The sequence below is a fragment of the Aythya marila genome (assembly GCF_965140915.1).
Source record: "Aythya marila genome assembly, chromosome: 12".
In the NCBI taxonomy this organism is placed as follows: domain Eukaryota; kingdom Metazoa; phylum Chordata; class Aves; order Anseriformes; family Anatidae; genus Aythya; species Aythya marila.
The window spans coordinates 11,687,208-11,712,897 of NC_139053.1; the positions used below are offsets into that span (position 1 = coordinate 11,687,208).

General features: G+C 35.1%; 1 protein-coding gene across 5 annotated transcripts in view; it reads right to left on the minus strand.

The window, feature by feature from the left end:
• Positions 1 to 25,690, minus strand: part of LOC309882547 (transcription initiation factor TFIID subunit 4-like) — a gene marked incomplete at both ends in the record, with an annotated part of 141,919 nt that overhangs the window by 75,319 nt on the left and 40,910 nt on the right. For 3 of the 5 annotated variants that reach the window (XM_082769740.1, XM_082769739.1, XM_082769738.1), the window contains 3 exons: positions 4,040 to 4,165; positions 5,630 to 5,760; positions 24,869 to 25,038. In XM_082769740.1, the coding sequence (XP_082625866.1) occupies positions 4,040 to 4,165; positions 5,630 to 5,760; positions 24,869 to 25,038 (427 nt within the window). Of the gene's footprint in view, positions 1 to 4,039; positions 4,166 to 5,629; positions 5,761 to 18,616; positions 18,695 to 21,743; positions 21,767 to 24,868; positions 25,039 to 25,690 lie in introns of those variants that run through there. The other 2 variants (XM_082769742.1, XM_082769741.1) reach the window with 2 other exon arrangements.

A 25,690-nucleotide genomic window follows, 5' to 3' on the forward strand; every position in this document is an offset into this window, starting at 1 on the left:
ATAACCCCAAGCTGCGTGTCTTACACAAAGAATCTCTCTCCAAACACAAATTCAGAAATAAAATCAAAATAGAATAATCCAGTATGAACTCCTATTCTTCCTGCTGCCAGAAATATTTCCACGACTACCTCAGAACCAGAACCTCATTCTATTTGACACACAACCTACATTTTCCAGATTTTGGAAATAGCTATGAAAGCAGCAAGGGTGAATAGCTATGAAAGCATTTTTTACTGCAGCAAGACCTGCACTCTGTGTTTTTAGAATGTCTACACAACACACACCATGTCAAACGTAAAGGTAAACTCCTCAAGTTATTTCAGTCTGGCTTTTGACCTTTCTGCTATCTTAAGACTTTCCTTAGCTCTTTTTCTGATTTCCCATACCAGCCACCAAAGACAAAGTCAAAAGGCCCCTGCTTATGCACACATGTGGAAACAACAGCTAGTGGGTTCTTACTAGGAAGAAAAAAAAAAAAAGAAAAAAAAAGGAAAGGCGTGACTCTCCCACATATTTTCTTTAAAGAAAGTCCACCTTGCATATGTATATGCATATATACAGACACACACACACACGATGCCCAGATGCCTCTCCTTTTGCCATTATTCCTTTACCGTTATTAATTTATCGGGAAGATAATCCCAAAGTAATGATAATCAAAGTAGTTGTAGTATCTCCTTGTACAGCTTCTGTATTTAACTCATCATACCTGAATGTTTTAAACAGGAGCTGTCCTAGCAGATGACAACTTTGGATCTCACAGTTTCGGTGATCAATATATCTTGAAACACTTTTATTAGAAAAGTATTGCTAGAAAGTAAATCAAAAACTCTTTGGGCCATACGTTCTATGTTGGTATACATATATTGTGGGTCATGATGCAAAGACCCCTACCCCTGAGGAATATGAGATCGTGCTAACTCCTGAAACCATATAGTCTTGTTTTTTAGTTAACTAAAAATAAATTAAAGTTAAAAATAAACTATACAGTGCATTGCTACTACACAGTATACCTTATGAATCTTCCTGTCAAGTTTGTCTTCCTCCAAAATACCTCACTGGAAAGTGAACATCAGTCATTATTTTTCTAAGCTTGTGGTATTAAGTTTCTATTTCTCAACTACTTTCCAGGCATAGTACATAAGATGTCCTATTTGCTCACTTACCAAGACAAATAATACTGCTATTTTGCTTTAAAAATACTCCTGCAGCTCCACAATTATTTTTAATTTGGATAGTATTTTTTCTCAGAAGGACAAAATTTTTTCAAATGTTTTTGAAGCCTAGGATCATTTTTATCTGGTCTCCCCATCTGATTTTCTCTTTCATTCTTCCCAAGACATTTCCTGAAGCAAAATCTACCCCATTGTGTTATTTACACATTCTACACTCATATCCTACTGTAACAACTGGTTGCAGATCCATCGGAACACTAGTATCAAATATTTATCTCCTCTCCAAAAAGAAACACAATCCAAAACACCAACAAAAACATTCAAAACCAAAACTTTCTGTAACCATCCTTTACATATCTTCCTGAATGCTTACACCCTACTGAATTCTACTGCAAAATTACCAAATTGGTATCAAGGCTTTCCAAAGATTCATGCAGACTCCTCCCTTCGGTTCAATCTTTTCCTTCATTTTCCATCATTTGTTCCTAATGACGACGATTATTTTAGATTATGCACTCCAGTGCCCCAAATATTCCCTTCATCATTATCTTATTCTTTGTGAATACTTGGACTTTGGTTGCTATTAAGGCTTCAAAGTGTAAATACTTAATTAAAAAAGAACTTTCATTAAGCAAGTTAAACCTGTGCATGCTGTTCCATACTAGACAATAAGGTTAGGTACCACTAGTAGGTAATTTTGGAACTTCTAAAATTATTCTGCTGAGTTTCTTTATAAACTTGTTGTAAAATAACATGTCAAAACGTGCAGGATAAAAGATCACCGTCTAAATGGCACATTAAGAAGCTGTAGTTTATATATAGATATATATATGATTTTTAGATTTAAGCATTTATAGAAAAAACAGAAACACAGATTTCACCTTGAAATCCCAACCTTTAAGGGTGCAACATTATCAAGGTGACAACAATGCCATGATCTATGAAACATTATTGCTTTAAGGTGTATTTCAGTCTTCACAGCCAGTTCACCGCCATTACCTACTTCACAGACACAAATATCAATCAATTAGCCAGGAACAGACATGAAATGGTTACCTTCTTTATCACTAGCTATCAGAGCAGCTAGGGCAGATTTATATATATATTTTTAACTGTTAAATAACTGTTTCCTTACAATTAATGCATCTTTTCCACAGTCTTCCATCTCCTTAGACAACTGAGATCACAAAAGACCAGAAAGTCCAAAATCCCAGTCAAGGATTTAATACATAGGAATTCAGAACAACATCTCAAACAGTACAGGTGATCTTGCATTTGTGCAGCAACTTAGATTCTAAGGAAATCGCGAACAACATAATATTTAAAATAAAAAGTTGTAACCTGACCATGTTTTGCCGAACTATGTGCTACTTAAGTTTTGTAATAGGTTGTCAAGCTACCCAAAAAGAATGGCTGAGAGCCAGCTGAATGTTCCATAAGGGAAAGACACTATCAATCTAAGTTCAATTACAACCTGGCATTTAAAACTTAAATCACAATATTTGCATAAGTACCTTCCAGAAGTTTCACAATATATTCAACTTCTCTTTCTAACCCTTAATGCTGATAGATCAGCATTTTTCTTCCATGGCTATTTTGTGGTTTTATTGTCTTTTAAGACCTTCACATATTTTCTTCTAGTATGCCATGTCTTTATGCCAAGCTGTCTCCTCTCACTTTCTGGTTATGATGCTGATTTACATATTCATTATTTTCAAGAAGATGATTTCTTTAAGCTAAGTAGAAGACTCTTTATGTTTTCGGCATAATGCTTTAATTTGCTCTTTTTATAATCTCTAAGAATCAAACTTGTTATTTATTTCCTAAATCTTGACTTCATAGGAGTTTACATTACTCAGGAGAAAAACAAGAATCCAAAGAACATGACATCATGATTCAGTTTGGATGTGAGAAGAGGAAGTCATCTAACCCAGTCTCAGATCAGCCCGTGTATGGCTTTGTCCAGTCAGGGAAATGTTTTTAAACTAAGGACTACAAGACTAAGTGTTACCACTGAGCATTGACTTGTACCATACAATCTCTTTAGAATGTAAAAAAAAAAAAATCAATGAAAATGTAAATCAACAGATGAATAATTCAAATAAGGGGATAGCTTATTTGCTGTTTGTGCCGTTTGATGTACTATACGTATAATGTAATTAAATTTGCAGTTTTGGACAGGAGATTTATCTATGCGTACGTCTTGAAACAGTATCACCTCTATTTGTTGTATTGTGTGCATATGAAAATTCAGTCTCTGGAGTTCATGTTACAAATCAATAGCTCTAGAAGAATTGATAGTTAATTGAAGACAGGCATGGTTCAATTAAATAATGCAGCTATATATGGATGAGTAGAACACCAAATATATGTATACTGGGACACTTACTATTTAAAATAAACAAATCAACAAATTTCAAACAAATTTCTAGAAACTGAGGAATTAAAAAGCCTCCAAAATCCATAATCATCTACTCAATTGTGATTAAATATCAAGATAGTAACCTATGATTTTCAAATGGCACAGAAACACTGGCATCTATTAAATTTCAAAGGCAATTCTGAAAATGTTTTCACCAAGTTTTGTTTTGAAAATGCTAGCCATTGTCTCCTGTACTAACAAGAATTCATCATATTCAGAAGTGTAATCTTCCTGAGAATACAGAAGCATTCCAGTCAGCTAGGTTTGGTGTCGTCACAGATAAACAGCGTGACTTAGTAAATTAAAGGTGTGGTGTCGCAACAATAGTATCTTTCTGTTATAAGAACTTAAATCCATTCCTGAAACATATTTCAAGAAAGTAAATAATTGTTTGAAGACTATGAATTGTTAAATAGTTTAAAAAATATAAGAAAAAAGATACCTTGGCAGCCTTTAGCAAGATTTCCCTCTCTTGTTCATCTTTCCTTTGCTTTTCTAAACGCTCCAACTGTTCAAAAAACTTTAGCTGTGATCGGACATCTGTAGCTTGTTCATACCACTCATCATCCTGTAAAGTAAGAATAATATTTTAGGAAAACATGCATTTTCATCAAGACTATGCATCTAAAGAAGACTTTAAGTGTTACACATAAAAATCTTTACATTGTATTAACAACAACAAAAAAAAATTTAAGCTCAGGGGAATGAAGCCAGCCTAAAGTCAATTTTTCAGCTAAAATCCAATTATTTAATTAATATTACTTTATTTTTTTTATGCTTAAATGTGTTAAATGCTTAACACAGACCACTTGAAGCATTTTTGTCTCAAGACACCATCCTAGGGAAAAGGAAGGAGGGATTTCAGACCACTGAAGCTGGTGAAAAATATGGGAAAGAAACAAAAGAGTTGTTTCTTTTAGTAGAAGACGGTAGAATGTATCCATCAATCGCAAGAGAAGCTGGAGATTTAGGTAATAGACACAGTGGCCTTTACCTTTTAAACCATTTTTCTGTCCCAGAAAGGTTGATTCTTGTCACAGACCCCAAAGAAAAATTTTCTTCTGAATGCACTATATAATTAGTCCAAATGTGACCCAGCTTTGGGAAATAGGTGGACAAAGATTCAGTCCAAAACTGTTTGACCAAAAAAGTCTAGTGTTTCTACATAAAGAATATATAAATAAATATATATAAAGAAATCTAAGCACAGCTTAGACACAACACACAATTATGATAATTACCATCTTACTTTTATATCAGTTTAACAACTACTAGAAACTTTTAAAAAAAGTTTCTTTTTAATAAATAAAGGTGTTTGATTTATTTTAATTTCAAACTGGTTTTCATATTCTTAGTAAAATTTTCCCTCTGGTTTAAGACAACTAAATTATTTCAATTTTTTTCAAGAATAAAATCACTAGTAAGGGATCAGATTATCATTTTATATTGAAATGTTCTTTTTAAAGAGACTACAATTGTTTAATTTCAGTGAAGAAGTTATAGCTGAATTCTTTACTTACTGGTTTAAGACAAATTTGCTTTTTCCTCCAATTTGAAAACAGCTTTATTTCTGGCTTATCATTGTATTCTTTAGCTTTCTATGTTTTGGGCCAAAACTTTTAAAGTGTACTCTGATGTCAAAGTATTAGGATTTCTCAGAGCGAAAAACATGTACAGTTACTATAGATTCCTATATATTAAAGCAATTTTGATAAAATCAATGGTTATCTTGGTCAAAAGAGAAGACATCAAGAATCAACAGTCTCGGTCACTATCCACAAGCAGAAACAGCTTAACAGATGTTCCATGCTAGACACTTCTGCACAGAAGGCGGAAAACATAATTTTACACACAAAATCTATTATACAGAAGAAAGACATGTTTGGCAAGCAGTGTCATCATCACTTTCTATTTGTTGAGGTAGATTAAAACTCAGAGAAAACAAACACAAAACACCTGCTGTGTGCAAAGAAAAAAATCTTGCTACTTTGCATCATTATATAATATCCAATGGCTTTATTTGCACACTTACTTTGTACGATTCCATGCGGTGCTGAGTTATCACTGTTACTTTTTCTATCACTGTTCTTAATCTGTTTTGTGTTGCATGGGAAATAAAAGTAACCACCTCAGCTGGCACATCAGTAATTCCTAATTTTTTAGCTAAAGCAAAGCAAAACAAAACAAAAGAAAATTAGCTTATCCCTCACAAAAGGAACTCTAAAGAAAAACTAAGACTTTATTTTCCTGAACAACAACAGATTTTTGACAGTGTATGCAGCTTTGGTGATACATTCATTACCCCTTAAAAACAGGTGTGATTGCACTTCAAAGTTTGAAAGAGAAATCAGAGTTGCTTTTTTACCCCTCAGAAAGTATTTAAGAACTTCACTGCAGTTTATCCTCGTCTATTAAAACAAAGTTTAACAGAGTATGAGGCAATTTGAGTTCTCCGTTCACAAGAAAAAGCAATTCCTTTATTTTCAGAAACACTAGTGCAGATTAATTTCAGTGTCAAGGAGATCAGGCTGCTGGCCCAAAGCATACTGTTGCATACTTCAACCTACATTATTGACATACTACTGATAATAAAAATTCATTAAAAAGAAACTATTCTTTAATTGCATATGAGGAAATAGTCACATTAACCACAGTTCTTTAAAGCACTCGTTGTGCCCCAAACACTGCTAACGGACATGTTTGTAGTTATTTCAACAGTTGAAACCTTGTGCCGAGTTTATATGAAAAACAACATTCTACAATCTAATGCATTGAAATATATAAAAACAAAACAAAACCACCTAAGCTACAGAAGCATGAGTATGGGTTGTACTTAAGAATTCCAAAACTCCTTAAAATAATTACTACATATTAGATATAAATTTGTAGCTACATGAATAGCTGCACCATAACAAGCCATAGCCCTGTGAAGATATAGACACGAGTAGTCCCAGTGGGACTGCATAGAGAACCATGTGTTAATACACATGTATTTTATATTCAAAAAATTCAGCAGATGCATTCTGTACTGATTGTTGGATTTGACTCACCATGAAGGAGTAAATATTCTGCTCACAGAGAATTAGTTCTCGAAATGAACGTACATCTTAAAAATGTTTGTGTCACTCATTTGTGACATGTATACACACAACACTCTGGGAAATTTGTCTGAGGATATTTTGGGAAGTGTTCCCTGACCAGCAAATTAGAAAAGTCATCTTCATTTGTGGGACGGGATCCCCAAACAAACGCAAACGTGAGAGGCCTCAAAAGGCGTGTTTGCTTTGGGACACATTCCTATCTTTCTTCAGCCAAATTCAAGAGTGAGAAACCCTCTCACATCTAAAAAACGAAGACAAGTAAGTCTCGCCTTATGCGCACAGAGACTTTTTAGTCAGCGAGGTGAGCTGAGAGGAGTTGGCATGGCCCTGGGCTCCTGTCAGCGCCGGGCCGGGCCTTGCCCCTCCGCCAGGGGGAGCTGAGGCCTCCGCGGCCCTGGGGCACCCATCAGGAGCCTGCTGGATTCAGGGCGACTGCAGCCGGGCCTGCACCAGGCCTCCTGAGAGATTTTCCTGCAGCTCTCCCTTGCCCCTTTTTTTCTTTTTCTTTTTTTTTTTTTTTTTTTTTTTGATCTGCAGTGTATATTTAAATGTATATTTTATTACATCACTACAGTATATCACTCCCCCGCTTCCCATAGCTGAATTCTCTGTGTCATGTATTTCTGATATTAATTTTTTTTAATGATTCTTTGAAGTTGTTATCTCTTAAACTAACTTAAGCCATCACTGACTTCATATTGTACATGATACCTTAAGGATTTTAGCAATATGTATATATGCTTTTTAACAGATTTTTGCTTTATCGCTAAAGAAAATTACATCTTTCTTGGTGCCCAATTTGTCCCCTGTAATAGAGATGGAACTCCACTGAAGCTGCTGAAAGCTGAACATATAATGGAAAGCAGACATACGCATTAAGATCCCAATGCTGGAACCGTTACTCATGCAAATTAAGTCCTTGAAGTCAGTAGGACTATTCATATTGGTAGGAGCTATTTGTGCAAGTCAGGCTTGCGATATCCAGAACTATTTGAGCATGCACCATTTTATTATGCAAACGCATAAGCAAAGCTATCAATCAAAAAAAGAGAAAAAACTAGCCTGAAAGATAAAGTGCAAGGAAAAAGGGAAATTTAATTACATAGTATCTAGAAAAGAAGTTAGCGATGGAAAATTCTGCCAGGTATTCTGGTTAAGAGTATGAATGAATAATTGTTAAAATAATAATTCTTTGAATTTCAGCAGTTTAACTACAGCTACCCAACTTTTCTGAACGCATAAACACACTTGTAATGCTTTGAATTCAATTAATAATGCTTTCATAATAAAGACCTATCACCATCTTGCATTTTTTTCATGATAAGTTTTCATAATTTTAAGCATTTCTGCTCTAAGTCAACTCAGCCATTATGTGGTTTGTTTTGCCTGTAGAACTTCATCTATAATCAAAGGCACATTCCCTGAAATGCCTGCTTCCCAAAGATTCTTGTCCTACACCCTCTTCGTGAGCCTTGGCAATAAACCAGTGAGACTTTCTGCTCCTGAAATCCCTCAACACAATATTCTAAAACCTAGAAAGCTACCTGAAGGCCAGTCGTGAATGGAGTCTCTCAGGATTCTGTGCTGGGACTTATCCTTTTTAATATCTTTTTCAGTGCCACGGAAAGGGAGACAGAGCATCTCCATAAAGTTTGCAGGTGACACCACATTGACTGGTGCCATCAGTGTATTCAAGGGAAGGGCTGCCAGTCAGAAGGACCTGATGAGTGGGCCAACAGGAACTTCATGAAATTCACAGGGGACAAATGCAAAGCACTGCACCAGGGATGGACTAACTCTCTGCAATGATTCAGGTTAGGGACTGCCTGCCAGATAGTAGCAGGGTTGATGGAAGTATGTGAAAAATTGGTGGGCAATTAGCTAACCATGATTCAACAATGCATCCTGGCACCAACAAAGACAGTTTAGTGGGTTGCACCAAGAGCAAAACAATAGCAGCCAGTACATCATAGGAACTGACTATTACTTTTCATTCAGCCCACATCTCGAACACTGAAGTCAGTTTTGGGTCTCCCTGTACAAGAAAGATTTGGAAAACCTGTGTGCAGGGAAAAGTCACCAAGATTGTTACAGGGTTGGACTATATGATTTGTATGAGCAGAACCTGAGGGATCTCAGTTTAAGGGAAAAGTAATGGACAAGATGGAGTCCAACTCTTTACTGAGATGCCTGCAGTAAGGATGAGAAATAAATTCATAAACTGAAACAGCAGAGGTTCTGACTAGACATAGGAAAGAATTGCTCATTAAGTACTGGAACACCTTGTACACAGAAGCTGTAGAATATTCCACCCTGCACATCTTTAAGACTCAGCTGGACAAAGCCCTATACAACCTAGTCTGAATTTCATATTGACCTAGATATAAACAAAACCTTGCACTAGATAACCACTCAAATTCTCTTCCAACCTGTATAATTCTATGATACCTGTTCCCCCCACGAAATAGATCCAATTTCCTCCCATATTCCTGTTACCCCTTATTATCAACAATATCCTTAGTTCCCTCATACATCTAAGATCACCCCCTAGCATGTCTCCCAGCCCAGTTTTGTCCAGCTTGCCAGCTGGGCACAGCCAGCCCACCCTGAGGCAAGTCTGTACAAGACTGCTGACTGGCAGCCAACCAGTCAGCAGAGCAAAAAGAAAAAAAAATAAATTGATTTTCCCCTCAATTGGAACACACACAAGGCTATCTAGCTGTTGATTTATCAATGGATTCAAAAACTATCTTCAGGGAAAGAGAAGGAAGGCAAATAGACGGCTCCATCATTTAAGGGTAGCTTTCTTTGGAAAGCAGGCTAAGGAAGAAAGAATACAACACAAATTTCCCCAAAAATGAATTAGTGTCAAGAAACCAGACTACAAAATGATAAATTTAAAAGTCAACTTGTCATCCAAAACATTCATCATGTGTGGAAGTATCACGTCTTCCCTGCTCTAAATTATATTAGTCAAAGTCCTGTTAGCATAGGACATCAGAAGCAGGGTACATTCCAAAGCTGCATACTACATGAAGATTTGGCACACTACTTAAATACCTGGATTGTACTTGGAGCAAAGATGAGAAAATTAGCAATATGCTCCTAAAACAACAATTTCATCTATACTTGGAAAGGTTGGCCTGGAAATACTCTCATAAACAGTCATGCATACCACCTTAGTGATTTTCTGACCAAAGAGAAGTTCTGATAACATTGTTAAGAGACTTCTTTTTTACATTTTTTTTTTCTTTCTTTCTGCTATTTCACTAGATTCTTAAAGCCAACTATAATTAAAGCAGCGAAAGCAGCAATAAGACACCATCTCATAAAACACATAAAATGGCAAGAAGCAGAAAATTATTCCAAGCAAAGGGCTGGAAACTGTTAATGTTTATACATTTCTATACTGAAGGTTTAGCATCTTTTCCTTCAACACATATCTCCTCCTGAGCTTCATTCACTCCCATTTATACCAAGCATACTGGAAATCTGTCTGCCTTTAAAGGACAATAATGCCGATCTCAAATAGGAAATTCCCAAGACAGTTTCCTAGTGTGTGTAATTATTTTTCCCAATTTTAATTCAGAAAGTTTTCTTTTCCCTTCACAAGATTAATATTTGCGCAGCCCATTAAAATATCACAATAAGAAATAACTAAATTGATGATGACAAGGGAAAAGAAATATAATTTACAGTTTTAAGAAATGTGTATACACTATTCTTTATATATAGATATTTAATTGTATCATAAAACACAAATAACCTCATAAATAGTTTATGTTTCTAACCACATCACTGGACAGTGGCTTTGACTACAGATATTTTTTAGGTCCCAGCATCCTAGATCCTGGTCTTATATGCACTATCTGCAAAAGCAGTCATAATACATTTACTTACATTCATACAGACGCACAAAATCCAAAGAGAAAATTAAGATTTTTTTAAAAAAGAATTAACTATTAAGTTTAAACTAAGAATTAACTAAAATAATTTCTATCAACAGACTGCTGTCATCATTTTTAAATAAAGAAATAAGAATAAATTAAAGTAACATAATTGTTCCCTGCTTTTGTGTCTGTTCTCCTTAACATGATTTAAGGTTAATAATGTGGCCATCTTAACTTGGAGCTTTGTAACCCAAACTCTACATTCTCAAGCAGTACAGTGCTACACACTTAAAACATCAGGAAATGCATAGTTTGAAAATAGTTGCATGCTTTTAAATAATACATTTGTTAAACATTTTTAACAACAAGCATAATCCTCAAATCTTTAAAATGACTTTAGCGATGTAATTCTGAACTTTTCCTAGAGCTATGATAAAAAACATCATCAAGGATGATAACAAAAACGGAACTGAAGCAAAGCTATGCTCCAAGCTATAATTTTAACCAATCTCTTCACTTGGATTTGGCATAACTAAGGTCATGTTCTTCATTCAAGCATTCTTGACAGAACTCTGCTATATCAGAAATGTACAAGATCATCAAGAATTGATGACTGATAGCATGAGCACTTCTATTCTTTGTGTCAGGACTCAGTCTAAACTCCTCCTCTGAGGTATCAATTACTATTAAAGCAGTCAGCTGAGCTACATTGAAAAATACAAGGAATTACAAATTAACACCCCCAAATTGAACAAATTTCTCATCTGACAAGCATTTATAGAACAGCACAATAAAGTCTGCCTATATATTATTTCATAATTACACGTTTGGGATAATTAGTACTAAATCATGCTTCAGTCAGCATTTAATAAAGCTCTACAGTATATGAGACAGCATATGAAGCAAGTGTAAGTATTGGAATATTTTTGTTACAAATAAACTATATTCTACTTAAAAGTTTGAGATATTGCAGTAGTTTCTATAAAGTTAGAACTTGTATATAAGTTCCAAAAACCTTGAGGGAATAAGCATTCAGCAATATTATTCTGGTATTGGCATATGTGTCACTAGTACAAGGTTGTTTTTTACAAACATAAAAGCACCTAAATCCTGTCATCGAAAACTTGCAGGTCCCAAGAAGTGAGAATTCTGAAGAGTGATATCTGCTTACCTATCTGGGAGGTACTGGCTTTGCTGTGTTTTAAAAGTTTAATTATATTTTATTGATCAAACAAACTGAAATAAATCATAAGGAGAGTACTGCCCTATTTGAGAAGCAGGAAAAAAATACTATCTTTGCAGATAGACTTTCAAAGAATCAAAAAGTTACTTTAATAATTTATACTTAAAGAGTCCTGACAGGATTGAGATCAAAGATAAAAAAATTATTTGTAAAACATTAGGTCTGACTGATTATTGATGTGATAAATTATTGAATGCCTGTAAAAAAACCTCTTTATGTTTACACTTAAAACAGAAAAACCTTGAAGAACTGGTTTTAAACAGTTAAATAGCATGTATTTAGGTCTTGAATTTGTCTTGTCCTTCAACACAAACACTGGGAGAGAGCATAATTAGTCTCTATTTGCCCTTAACCACAGGTCAGCCAGAACTGCAGAAAGCACTCACTGCTATCATTTAAATCCAGGAGCAACTTCTTAAAGTTTAAATTCTTTGTGTTAAATGTTGGCCCAAGCTGAAATTGCAACCAGATTTCTTAGGTCCGGGCCTCATCTGCTGTGACAGCTGGCCTGCACTGTGCAAGATGGAAACAAACCACAGAAGTACTTCCCCTTGCATCACGGATACTCTTTATTTGTTTAAACTTCTATTTAACCTCCTTCAACAGCATCGGCTCTCAAAGAATGCAAAATCCATCTGGTCATACCTACGTACCCCAACCCCTGAGCATACATGTAAGTACTTGACTATACCTTGGATTGCACCTGGGATTATAGGCTCAAGAACCCTTCCTTGTTCATCCCAACAAAACCACCACAGTTTTATAGGCTTCTGTCCCTCTGTGATCTTTCCCATCAGGAAAAAACAGGTACTGGAAAAACTACCCCCTAAATATCTGCAGCAAACTTCCAAAGCATTAAAATGATAAACTTCTTTAATAAATTCCATTCCTCCATTTTAATAGCATAAGGGGAAAGGGGTGATTTTATAGTTCTGCTGTAGGAGTCAACAGTGAAACATTTTAAAACACCTCCATCACTGTAAAGTCATCATTAAGTACAATGAGATCAGTTAAGAAGTCACCGTTCAAGGCTTACACTATACAGAAACTTCTGAAGGCTAAATGCTGAAAAAAAGTGGGGAAGAAAGGGTGAGCAGTTCCCCATCTAAAACAACACAAGCAATATTTGTATGCCCTAAGACACACCATGTGTGGTCTTTACAAAAAGCAAGTCATGAAATCGACAGAAAGCAATAGGTGCTTTGTTTAATACTATGACATCAATCTTTCTACACTGAGCAACAACATTTAACTACCAGGCTGACTAAACACAAAGGAGACACAACCATAATGCACGAAGAGCCCTCAGCATCCTGAGGAGCCATAAAATAGCAATTACTGAACTTACTTGTACCAACCTAGTCAGGTAGGGCTTGAGAACAGGGGACATACATGTAGAATCACTTAGGCTGGAAAAGACCTCTAAGACTGAGTCCATTAACCTAGCACTGCCCAAGTCTACCCACTAAACCACGTCCCTAGGCACCACACCAATGTCCCACATAGCAGTGTCTTCAGCCATCTATCCTGAATTTCAAATGCTATCAAAGGGAAAACTCGATCTTAAACATTAAACCAGACAGTTGGGGTTGGAACACAACAAAGGAAGAAACTGAGGAGGCTGCTTGGGTACAAAACACCCTGGGGCAGGCTGGAGGGGCTGCCAGAGCCACAGACATCCTTGAAGTATTAAAAACTGAAGGATTGAAGGATAAGCTTGTTAAATGGAGTGATGTTGCAAACAACAAATCACTAGCTCTGATGACTGGGATTAGAGATTCCTAAAGGTATAAAATGATCTAGTGATCCCAGGCAAAAGAAACAGTGTCATGAATTTAGCTGTGATTTTTTGTTTTCAGTCCTTTAGATTAAAAGTTCCACTGTAAATCTTACTAACTAAATGAATAAATAATTTAATAAATGTTTATTTGCTGCACTGTTAAGCCTGTCTGGTGCTGGGAGACAGGATGAGGAAAAGAGAAACCTCCTTCACAAAAACAGCAAATCCAAAGCAGTTTGAGCAGGCGCCTCTGATGAACCTATAGCCTGGAGTATGTTTAGGGAAGCCACAGGCTAGGGAGTGTTTCCTGCCAAACTAGAGAGAATCAGTGCCAAGTGCTTTGAGTTTTGGTAAACGATTCCCTCTAGCAGGTACAAACCAGCATCCCTTCTGTGAAGGGCAGGTGGCCAAGATATATACCACAGCTCCAAAGCAACACTGAACTATCTCAACTGGCATGTGAAAAATTTTGTAAACCAGTACCCAATATTGTTCAACGCTATACTTCTGGTTCACCTTCATGTAAGTTGACTTTGGTAAAAAGAACTACACTTTATCACAATTGTTATTTACAAAACAATGGATAACTCCACATTAATTACTTCAGTAAGCTTGTTTACAATAGAATTTTTATCCTATGAGAGGAGGAATGTTATCTCATGAGCTCACTTCTGGATAAAAGCGTACAGTCTTCAGAACTCAAGACCTGCTGAGGTTTAATACTTCAGGACTACTCACCTTGAGATGATTCCCCAGGAAGCAATTTGTGAAATTTAGAAATTGGTGAAATACCAGTTACTTTTAAAAATACATGAATAAATCCAAGTTATAGATGAAAATCCTCAAAATACACAGCCATTTTTAGTGCTAGACACAGCAGAATAAAGCACAACCAGCTATACAATTCTAATGTAACTTAATGGATAAAAAAAATCTAAATAAATATTACAAAAATTTTAACTCCTTTCTCCTCCTGCTTCCTCCAAAGTAAATGCCAACCAAATTATTTTAGCCAAGTAAGATTCATCTAAGGCTCAGTTTCCACAGAAGAATGCGTAGTACAAAGTTGCTCATAAAGCTTTTTTTAGGTACTACAATGGATTTAACTTATTCAGTAAAATTATACTAAAATGAGTATTTTGAATTTATGTAATTGTATAAAAAGTTAACAATAGCTATACTGGGTAATATAGTCCAGCATCCATTCTCCAACAGCAGCAGTGGGACATGCTGCTAGAAGTATATAGAAGTGTCCAATTATAACTGTAAAAATATACAGTCCAGAACCATTCTAAGCTAGAGATCCTATCTTACTATGTCCTCAAGACAGATTTTTTTCTGATTAATTTTGCAAGTCATCTTTTGAACCTGCAACATCCTAAGACAGACAAAGAGTTGACAACTTAAGTAATCATCTGGCAAAAACATGCACTGCTTTGCTTGTTTTGAACTTCATCTCTTACTTTCATCTGATATCCCTAATTTTTGTAAATGAGACCAAACTGAAAAATGGCTCCTTTCTAGGGGGTCACAATTATTTTAACACAAAGGAGTCAGAGAAATAGCTATACTGATGCAAAATCCACGTGTAATCAAGGCCAAAATTTTGATCCTATTTTCTGTGTGAATTCAAAGCTCTTAAGCAAGTCACTGGGATTTGGAGCAGGGCAAAAAATTCATGAAGTGGAAAAAGAATTCCTCAAGAAGCTGTTTAGCCCTGCTATATGATTAGTGTTGTTTGAGGAACGTAATTTTAAAAAAAAAAAGCCTTCACTTCTTTAAGAGTTCTCAGTAAGACTGTAAGTCTGGGAACCCACACATAATTCATACTTTTTGGCAAAAAGAAAGAACTAATTTGAGAAGAGGTCTGACCTAAAATATATATAACCAGACAATCCAGTTTCCAAAATTCTGTCTCTGAGCTAGATAATTAAACAGCTGAAAGGCAGCTATTAATCATCCCTAAAGAGTCTTTTTATTATCCTTCGTGGTTTGTCTTTAACAGAATCAAGCTAGTCACCAAACAATATTATGCACAGGTAAGCAGAGGCTTGGAAAATGGAAGCAGTTGCCACAAATCAGGGAAGCATGAACATATAAGCAGCACATCTAGAAGTAGAAGAGATTACTTGGTATTCAGACAGGCAAGAAGCCTGACAGCTTGATCATACAGGACAGAAAGAGAATGTAAACTCTGAAGGAACATAAGCAACCGCTATTCATTTTTTTTCCTTACTTGTTCTATAACCAAACTGTATCATACCTGTTTTTTTCAGAACAAATCAAAATCTCAATGTCCTAAGCAAACACATTGTCCTTGATTTTAATGTTTAATTCCTTCTCTTTTAATAATTCCTCTTTAAGACTACCTTTGTGCAATTTCATATGGACATCATTTTCATCCCAAAAGAAGAGAAGATGCTGAAGTTACCAAAGCTTTGACCTATGCTGAAGGTCAAAGATTTCTTGGTATCTATATCCAGATCCTACCCTATGATCCCATTAACCTGTACTGCTGTGACTTAACAGTGCTAGGCAAGTGAAAAAGAAGAGGGGATGGCAACTGAAATAAGTGCAGGTCTTAACAAGTCAAGTCCAACTACACAGATTACAGTTACGTATTTTTTTCAGTCTTAGTTTTCTCAAAATGTAAACACAACACAAAATAGTAAGTATGTTCAAAGACATTCAGGAACATTCAAGAATAAACACGAAGTGACTGTAGAGAACTGGAAAATACGCTCACTATTTTTATAAATAATAGTGCATGCCTCAGTGCACTTTTGTTTGGTTACTTACAACAGAATCAGATCAAAAGAGATTGTTATGGGGACCAGATGAGAAAGAACTAATATGGCACTGACACCAATAAGAGTCCCTGAAAAAACAATAGAGAAGTTGCTAGCTGGGGACTTATTGCCTACCTGGTTTTACACAGGCTAGAAGAGTGTGTTTCTTACCCATGTCTAAGCCCAAGATCAAAAGATACTAAATCATTTTACAGAACCTTAGGCTTAAGAAAGAGAAGCATGTCATTATAGGTCTATGTTAGGTGAGACTGAGATAGGGAAAATCCATTGCAAGAATGTCAGAAAGGACAAACACAGACGCTAACATACTGTAATATGGTCCTCACAGTAACAGAAAAAACTAAATCACGTCCATGTAAGGATTAAAATAGATACCGTGAAGAATTTTCCTATATGCTCCTGTTCTTTTAAAGCAACTTATGTAAACAATGCAGACATTTTGGCTTTTTTTTTTTTTTCCTGAACAAACTGTATCTCGGGCACTATAAAAGTCTTGTAGATGACATATCTGAAGAGGTATTAGCGATGTCCGCTGATATTAGACAGACTAGTTCAACACGAGGCCTCACCTGAAGGAGGCAGGATGGGCATGTCACCTGGAAAGGATATGCACAAAGAATACAGGCAATTATAAAGGATACCAGAAAGGTAGACCAAAGACCATAACCTGAACTTGAAAATGTCAGCACCTTTGCCTGTCTATGTCCAGGATTAGAGGAAAAATTGACAACATCGGGACATTGTGACACGTTTATTAATACCAAATCTGTGTATTACCACATCATACACCACTACAGAGTGAATCCATATCAGACATGGTAACTCAATGTTGTCAAAATAATTGTGCTTTACAATAGTTTATATCAGATTCCCATGTTTATGTTACTGCAAAAACAGATGGTACCTCATCCAGCACAACATCCAGAGATGCAGTTACCTCCTTGCAGCAAATACCTCTTTGTTACCAGTAAAATATCTTTGTGCCATTTCAAAACTTTGGAACGTTTGGTTGTGACTTGCTGTAGACATTACGAAACTAGTTTAACCACAGTCAAACAGTCTTGATATTATAACCACTGATAAACATGTCAAATTGGTGAGATATACTATAATCTGGACTTTGTATGCAGTAGACTCACCAGCCTGGAGACTAACAAGTGCAATGTATTAAAACAGAAAGTTACATTTTTACCTACAGATCATTAACATTTTGAAGTGATAATTCAAAGGAGAAGAAAGACTAAAGTGAAGTTTATGAGGTAGCTCAATAATTTAAGAAACAAAAACATTGCAACCTTAGTATGAGCAGCAGGATTGCCAAATAAACGAAGTGAATAATATTTCAATACATTTTAGAAACTATTACCTTTTACTTTTTCCCCCTTAAATGATCCTTGAAGAGACAGCTCACTGATCAATGACTTCCTCCTCCACAAAGATGTTCCAACATGTGTTGAGTTTTGGGGACATTAGTACCACCTCTAGAGCATGGAGTTTGCCTACAGGGATAATGTAAGTCAGCTTTATTGCAATATTGAATGGTTCTCTAAGGTTTTCTTTTTATTGTTCTTATTCTACATCCTATATTTATTTCTAGAAGTCCGTTTCTAGATAGAAGATAGACTTTATGAATGAATCTGGTAGAGAATGAATCTCCATGAAACAGCGATCCTAATTTAACCCTCCTTTGCAGAGACCAAGAAATTTAGTTAATTCAGTTCCCAGATACAAACTTATTCTGAGGCTGAGCAACTTATTTTGGGAGGCCCTGATGGCCAGAACTGTCTTCCAGAAAGAGCAAGACCTTTCAAGAAGGTTTTTCCACTACATCCATTAAGAAAAAAAAAAAAAAGATACGACGGTGAAAATAAAATTTAAATTCTCCAGTATTTGCAGAAGCAAGTAGTATAATAATGCTCTTCAGTTAGAGTAAGACCTTTAAAAATTATGATTGAAGAAATAGCTTCATTTTCTTCGTAATTAATCATAGTTTGAACATATACTCATTTATTTTGACAAAGTACTGTTTGATGAAATAACATCATTTCTGGCACTTAGAGGTGATAATGCTAAAAACGTAATTCAAATTCTGTAGCATTCCAGAACCAATAAGAGTAATAAAAAGAAAACCTTAGAAATACATAAAAAAAATATTGAACAGAAGCTGCCTTACCTTTCACAGAAAGGCAGACTCCAAGCTCTCAGGTGGTACTCAAGTTACCGTTCCAACACATGTTGGGACATCTTGTAAAACAGGAAGTCTAATCATGGACCTATTAAAGAAAGAACAACAATACAGTTTAACAATCTTCTGAAATACTTACTGATTATGTTTATTTGGCAACTCTGCTGCTGATACTAAGATGGGAACATATTCCCACCTTTTTTGAAAAGGAAAAAATAAATGTAAACAACGTTTAATTGCCTTATTTTATAACATTAGTAATCAATGAATTGCAATACAAAACACATTTGCTATTAAATACAATAAACTGTTTTTTCAATGTCAACATATTAAACTAAATGATCATAAATGGGAGGATTGATAAGAAGATGAGAACAGTGCACACCTAATCTAAAATTTGTAGCAAATTCCTTGCATTATACTAGTGGAAAATAAAAACAACCAACAAACAACCTCTACACTCACTAAAAAAGTTACTATTTCAGATGTCAGAATTTAGATACATCTTCACACTTGTGCCTCTGCAGGTGACATACTTAAGTTCATAGGAGCTATAGATGGCTAATATAAATGGCATACCAAATAACTTGTGATTTGTAGTTATAAAATATGTATTTTTTTTTTCCCTGAGAAGCAGCATCTAGAATCACAGAAAACACCAGCCTAGGTACAGTTCAATTGGACTAAGTATATTGTTAGGATAACGTATAACTTGAAAATGCTGTGCTAAAGGACAACAAGTGCTTTATAGGCTAATTTGCACATTAGAACTATCTCCAAACATGAGAGTTATGTCCACAGATATTTAAGGAGGCCATCACGACAGAAAGATGCTGTTGGAAAAAATTGATATTAAAAGGAATATTTCAGTTTGAAGACAAATCAACTCAAGGATAACAAGTTAAAAGTCAATAATGAAAACAACTAAGATCAACAAAAAGTTCAGTGAAAACAAAAATATGTTTGCAGGCAATCTGATGGCTCAGAAATTCAGAACCCACAACTGTACTCTAAGCAGCTATAAACCCCTCTAAAGTAAACCAACCACAGAAATAAGTATACTTTTATGTTAGAACTGCTCTGTATGTGAAAGAGCAATCATCAATAGTACAGTGTGATCTCATTCAAACATGAATACAACTGTTGACAAATAAACAGATGAAACAGAGATGACAGAACACCTCTATTATTAAACTAGTAGCAAATGCTTTTAACAGAGGCTCTGAAATCCACTGGCCTGGTTCCATGAAGGATATTCCAATCACTTTTTAGGCGGTTTAGCAATATAAAATGCCCTCCAGAGTATTCAAATTATTTAAAATATATACATATGCAGACAATTCCACTGCCACTGTGATGCCACATAGTAGATTCACTGTACTACAGAATACAGAAACACAGATAAGCTATTTCATTATGTTTTAACATGCATTTCTACAGCAGACATGCAATTCAAATGTGACTGAACGAAGAAAGAATCAAGCAGATCAATGGTCAACATTTCATTAGACAGTTAAAAATATACTGTATGCAAAGTAAAAAAAATGTAAATCTATAAATTGTGTTCAGCTTAACCCTACAACTGTTAAAACTGTGTTTCAAATTTCGTAATAAATCCTCTGCATGACTATGTGTAGTCTTGCCTAAAAATCTATCTGGACAAAGCAAGGAGAATCCAGTACTAATTTTTTGGTAAGTAATGTCAGAGGTGTATGCTATTTTGTCAACATAATAGACTTTTTTTCAAAGGAAATTTATATCAATGCCAGATAACAGACATAAAAGCAGTATTTCTCAAAAACATCCTATAGAAAAATCGATTTTCTAGCACAGATGTAAAAATAATTATGAATCACTATGAAATAAAAATACCTTAATTTATGCTCCAATGCATTTTTATGGCACACACTTAGGTAAAAATAATTTGAAAATAAAAGATGGACAGTTAAAATGGATTCAATATGGCCAAACCAGTCCCACATTTCTTAGAATGTCACATTTGTAATTATTCTATTTAGCCAGAACTCCATAACAATACAAATTGAGGTTAAAAAACTGGGTGAATAACACTGAAAGTGAAGTGAAAAAGAGAAAGAAACAATCTTACTCAAGGAATACAATATGCCAAACTCGTGTTATGTTATTATTGCTTTAAGACAGTTATTTATGATTAAGGTACTCCACCTATTGTGACATTTTCAGGATAGGCATGGAAAAGCAAGACATCATCATTTCATTGGAGAGGAAGTCAGAATTGATACAAAGCTGTGGGTATTAATATTCTACTGCAGACTCTCAGCTTGTGAGGATACATGCTCTGGTGACCACAAAATCAACAGCAAAGTTTCTTGAACAGCTATCAGAGTCTTAAGAGACCACCAATTCTCAGCAAGAAAGCCTCTCAGTAAAGGACGTAACATTGTCCTGAGTGGAAGTTTAAAAAGTAACCTCCACAAGAAAAGCAGATTTCATCCCACTGTACCAGCTGAATGACATCAACAACAGACAAAATTGAAGATAATCGTCAGGGCTTCTATACGCAAAAAAAAAAAAAATGTATTATGCTATGAAAAACTCATCTTCCCATTAAAAACAATAATACATGAAAAAAAAAAGTACCAGTCAAACATGCAGTGCTATAAAATCTCCAGAATAGTTTCACCAGAGTTGGATAAAGAATAAGGTTAATGACTGTTATTTAGACATTAGGCTAATAATTTAATATATTTCTTGTTCATCTCACTGTGTACAACTCTTCTTTATACACAATTCTAGTTATTATTTGTTAATCATATTTTATAATATTTTTCCCCTTTCTTTTTCATATCTGTTCCCTTCCAAGGTCTTAATTATAAGGCAATATGAATAGGATTGCCTTTTTATCACATCCTTATGGGCTGTTAATGTTTAATGTTAACTAATATTAAATATAAAATATGGTTGAGCCTAATTCTCATCTGCTGAGCCTCAAAAACAATGCCCCAATTGAAGTAATTCCTGAGTCAAGGTGTTTCTATCTTCACAACAATGTTACAAACCATACTGAATCTGCACTCAGTGCATATAGCAACAATTTGCTATGCCATACGGTTTTATCGACGAAGGTGTTGCCCCCTTTGGTAAACAGTGGAAACTCAGAATGTGTTCTAGCTTCTAGAACCTAAAGAAACCAATACATGATTTCTACCCACCCCAAAAAATAAAAAACTTATGAATGAATAGAAGTGAAACAAGTACAAAGTTTTTTTCTTGTTTCTTTCCCATGAAAAACATATTAAAAAGCTCAGATTTTTCAGCACTTTTCAGCTTATCTTGCCCTTTAAAGAAATATTACCCTTTTACTTATGGACTGAAAGGCCTAAAAGTTTTAAAAATTTATATGTACATCAGCGCATGCATGAAGAACATCAATCTCAACCTCTTGACTTCCCAATAAGAGAAACAACAGTCATAGAGCTCTTTGCATATGTTTCACTGTGCTATCATACAGAAAGATTAAGGATTAAAGTTTATGATCCTGTATAGAATAGCAAAAGAAATACATTATCTACTAAGAAATATCCACTCTTGGTTTTGCATCAAAGAAGAATTTGAAACAGTCGCAACACTGTCTTCCTACATGAACAAATGGCAATGATTACCAGCCAAAGATGACTAGATACAAAATTGGATAAGGAAGCATGTGGGAAGCGGATGAATATCTTTGCATGAATTACCTTTCAGTTACTTCTTCCATTTAAAAGGATCAATAATAATATTACTCATTTAGATTTAAAATAAACTTTGGATGATAACACTGCCAAGTTGAGCAGCAGAGATAAGAACGTACAATATATTAAGAAACCTTTCACTATAACTTTGAGGCATTTGGCTGGTGGTTACTGCCAAAGACTGAATAGCATCTGCTCTCACTTTAGCAGTTTATATTCTGACTCTAGTGAATGGAAGCACAATCTCTGAAACAGCCTTTGGGGAACACTACTGAGTTGCTCGACAGAGCTCTTACTCAGAAAAGAGAGGAGGAGATTAATATTACAGAAAACTTGAAAGATCTAGCTTTTGAGAAAGGAGAGAAGAGCAGTTTCCTAATACTGTACATACCACAAATCTCTCTTTTACTAAAACATTAAAAACATGCCCTAAAACTAAAGTGATCATTAAATATGAATAGATTTAAAGGTAGAAAATAGGGTCTGTTTAAATTATATTCAGGTAAAATGAAGAAGTAATGTATTTTATCTCGTTTGTCAACATGCATAACAAAACCAGAAGAATGAGGACTCACATATCATACTTTCTTTTCCTAATATGCTTGAGAAGGTCACAGCCTCCTTTGCTTAGTCCTGGTGTGTCTAGGCACAGCAACACATGGTAAGACTGAGTTTTGTCGTGATCTTACAATGTCGTTATTTTAAGTGCCCAGTAGCACAACTAGCAAATTTGTGTGTGGTCCCATGCAATCAACAAATCTGGCCACACACAGTGAAAACCAAGCTTCTAAAACTTCAAAAATCAGCTGAAGGAATTCTCTCCTCAAGAGCCATAGATCCCAGATAGCAGCCACTAGTGAACCCCACAGCCACTTTCAAAACTATAAAAGGCTTCATATAAAGCCAAAATAAAGCTCTAAAAGTGGCTGCAGGAGATCACTAGGAGTGGCCGCTCTTTTGGATTCACTGCTTTTGAGAAGTAAATCCCTGCAGCTGCTTTTAAAAGCTTTGAAAGTTTCATTTCAATTATCAAAGCCAATAAAGCTTCAAAAAGAGCCATAGGGATTTGTTCCTCAGAGGAGCAAACCCCAAAAGGCAGTGATGAATAGTGTGATGGGTTCTGTGGCTCTTAAAGTATGTACAGATTCCTGTAAGTCCTACACTTGTAATTACAGCTCCATGTTGTGCAGCAATTGTTACACCCAGACAGCTCATTAAGGCTTATATGGCAAATTCATTACTTATTTCCCATTCTTTTTAACAGTTTTACATCTCCGTTTCCTTTTTGTTTTCTTACACCTGTATGACCCATCATGTGAGCATCCCTCACAACACATGTTCAATCAAATTTAATCAAAACCCTTCTGCCTTCCCATCTCAGATGGCAATAAGCCATCTCACAAAACATTGCACATGCTTGCCTAGACTGTGTCACATAATGCCATCATCATATCATTTCAGCATGATAACTAAAGCATGTAAAATGATTCATTTCTTAGAATGGCTTCAACTTAAAAGGCGTCTAATTAAAATACAAAACAAAGCTTGACAGTAAGTCAATGAAGAACCTTGCCTGCAACTGCAATATAAAAAGGCTTTCATTAATTCCATGAACATAAACACAAATAACATTTCAGCAGTATCCTTAAAACCCTAAAATCTTAAAAGCATAACTATGCTGATTTGTAACAATATCTTTAAAATCATAAGGACAACTAATTCCCTAAAAACTTTTATAAATTTAACTACTGACATAAGAAGAGTTTATAAAAGAAAAAAATAAATATATACTCCCAAACACTTAGAGCTCTGCATCCTAAGACTTGGATGATTCTTAAAATATTACCAAAAATTGTGATGAAAAGATACATTTAGGTGCCAGAACATATATAGGATATTAACCATGTATGTCACATAAAATATATTCTAGGCATACTTACTAATCTTAAAACATTACTGATTTTGACTACATGTTTTTTCTACTGAAGTTTTTAACTTCTGTTTTCAAATGGCAGAGTGAATAAAAACACCTTTTAGTCAGGATAAATAAATACATCTTTTTGAAAAAAATGCTCTAAGATATCACTATGAACTTAAATAGATGTAGGTGTTAGCAACTGAATTATTGGTTTGTATGGGGGAAAAAATCTTGACAGATAACTTCAGCAGTATGTTAAATCTTATTCACAGGTGTCCTCTGTGACCTGAACTACTTACTCTACCCCTCTGTTTCAATCTTCTCATGTGTAAAACATGAAGATGGATTGTGAGAAATAATTAATGTTTGCAAAGAGTTTTGAGATCCTTGGATATAAAAACCATGGGGAAAGCATGAAGTATAAAAGTAGCAGTATACTTTTTTTTTTTTAATTCAAGTTTGGGGTAGCCAAGTTACTTTTATCATAAAAACCTTGAAAGTTTAAGGATATAAATTTATGTAATAAAATGCATAAAAAACAATTTTTAACTATCTAAAGTACTAAGCATATTCTGTTACTTAGAACCACATAACACAAAAGGAAACACTATCAAAAGGAGAGGATGTTTCTCACCCATTTCAAGTATTCGTTTGTGTAGAGGTATAGCAGCAAGAAAGGGTTCATCTTTACAGGACTGTATCTGGGTTCCAACCAAGTCAGAGTTGGTAGCCATAATTCGGGCACTTTCTTCATTTAGATTAACACCGGCCATAGATGCAACATCATTGATGTCATCATCATCTCTATAATGAAAATAGAAATAAAAAATAATTCTGCATGTGATACATACATTTTATGTTATCTGCTTCGCCAAAACACAACACACCTGGTGTCTGGGCCAATTTGAGGCACAACCATCAGGGTCTCAATTCACATAGAAAATATTCTCAATTCCGAAATAACTATTTCTCTGAATATATTACGAAGCCCTCAGAAGCAGGAAAATTTGTCTCTAATAGAAGGAGTGACAGAGGTGTCTTTCCTTCATCTGCAAGTCAGTGATAGCAATGATACCAAAATGGTCAGGAAACTAAGAGCAATAATCATCATCAACAATGACCGATCAAAAAACATTCAACTATTCTCTTTATGCTGAAACCTGTGAGTGAAATGATAAAACACATTAAAAACAAAACAAAAAACAAACAAAAAAACCACTAAAAACAAAAATATGAATTTGGAATCTTGCACTGTTTCACAAGTGCCTACCAAAATGAGCACCAAAGCGTTTTCAGCACTGTTTGGTGAAGATTTTTTTTGACCCTGATGAGTATATAGGTAAGTTTGGTTTCCAAGCATGGTCTGACTATACACTACTATTTTCTCCAGTAACGTACAAAAATCAGTTGAACATGCCATCTACTTTTAGAAAAAATGAGCTGCATTTGAGAAGTT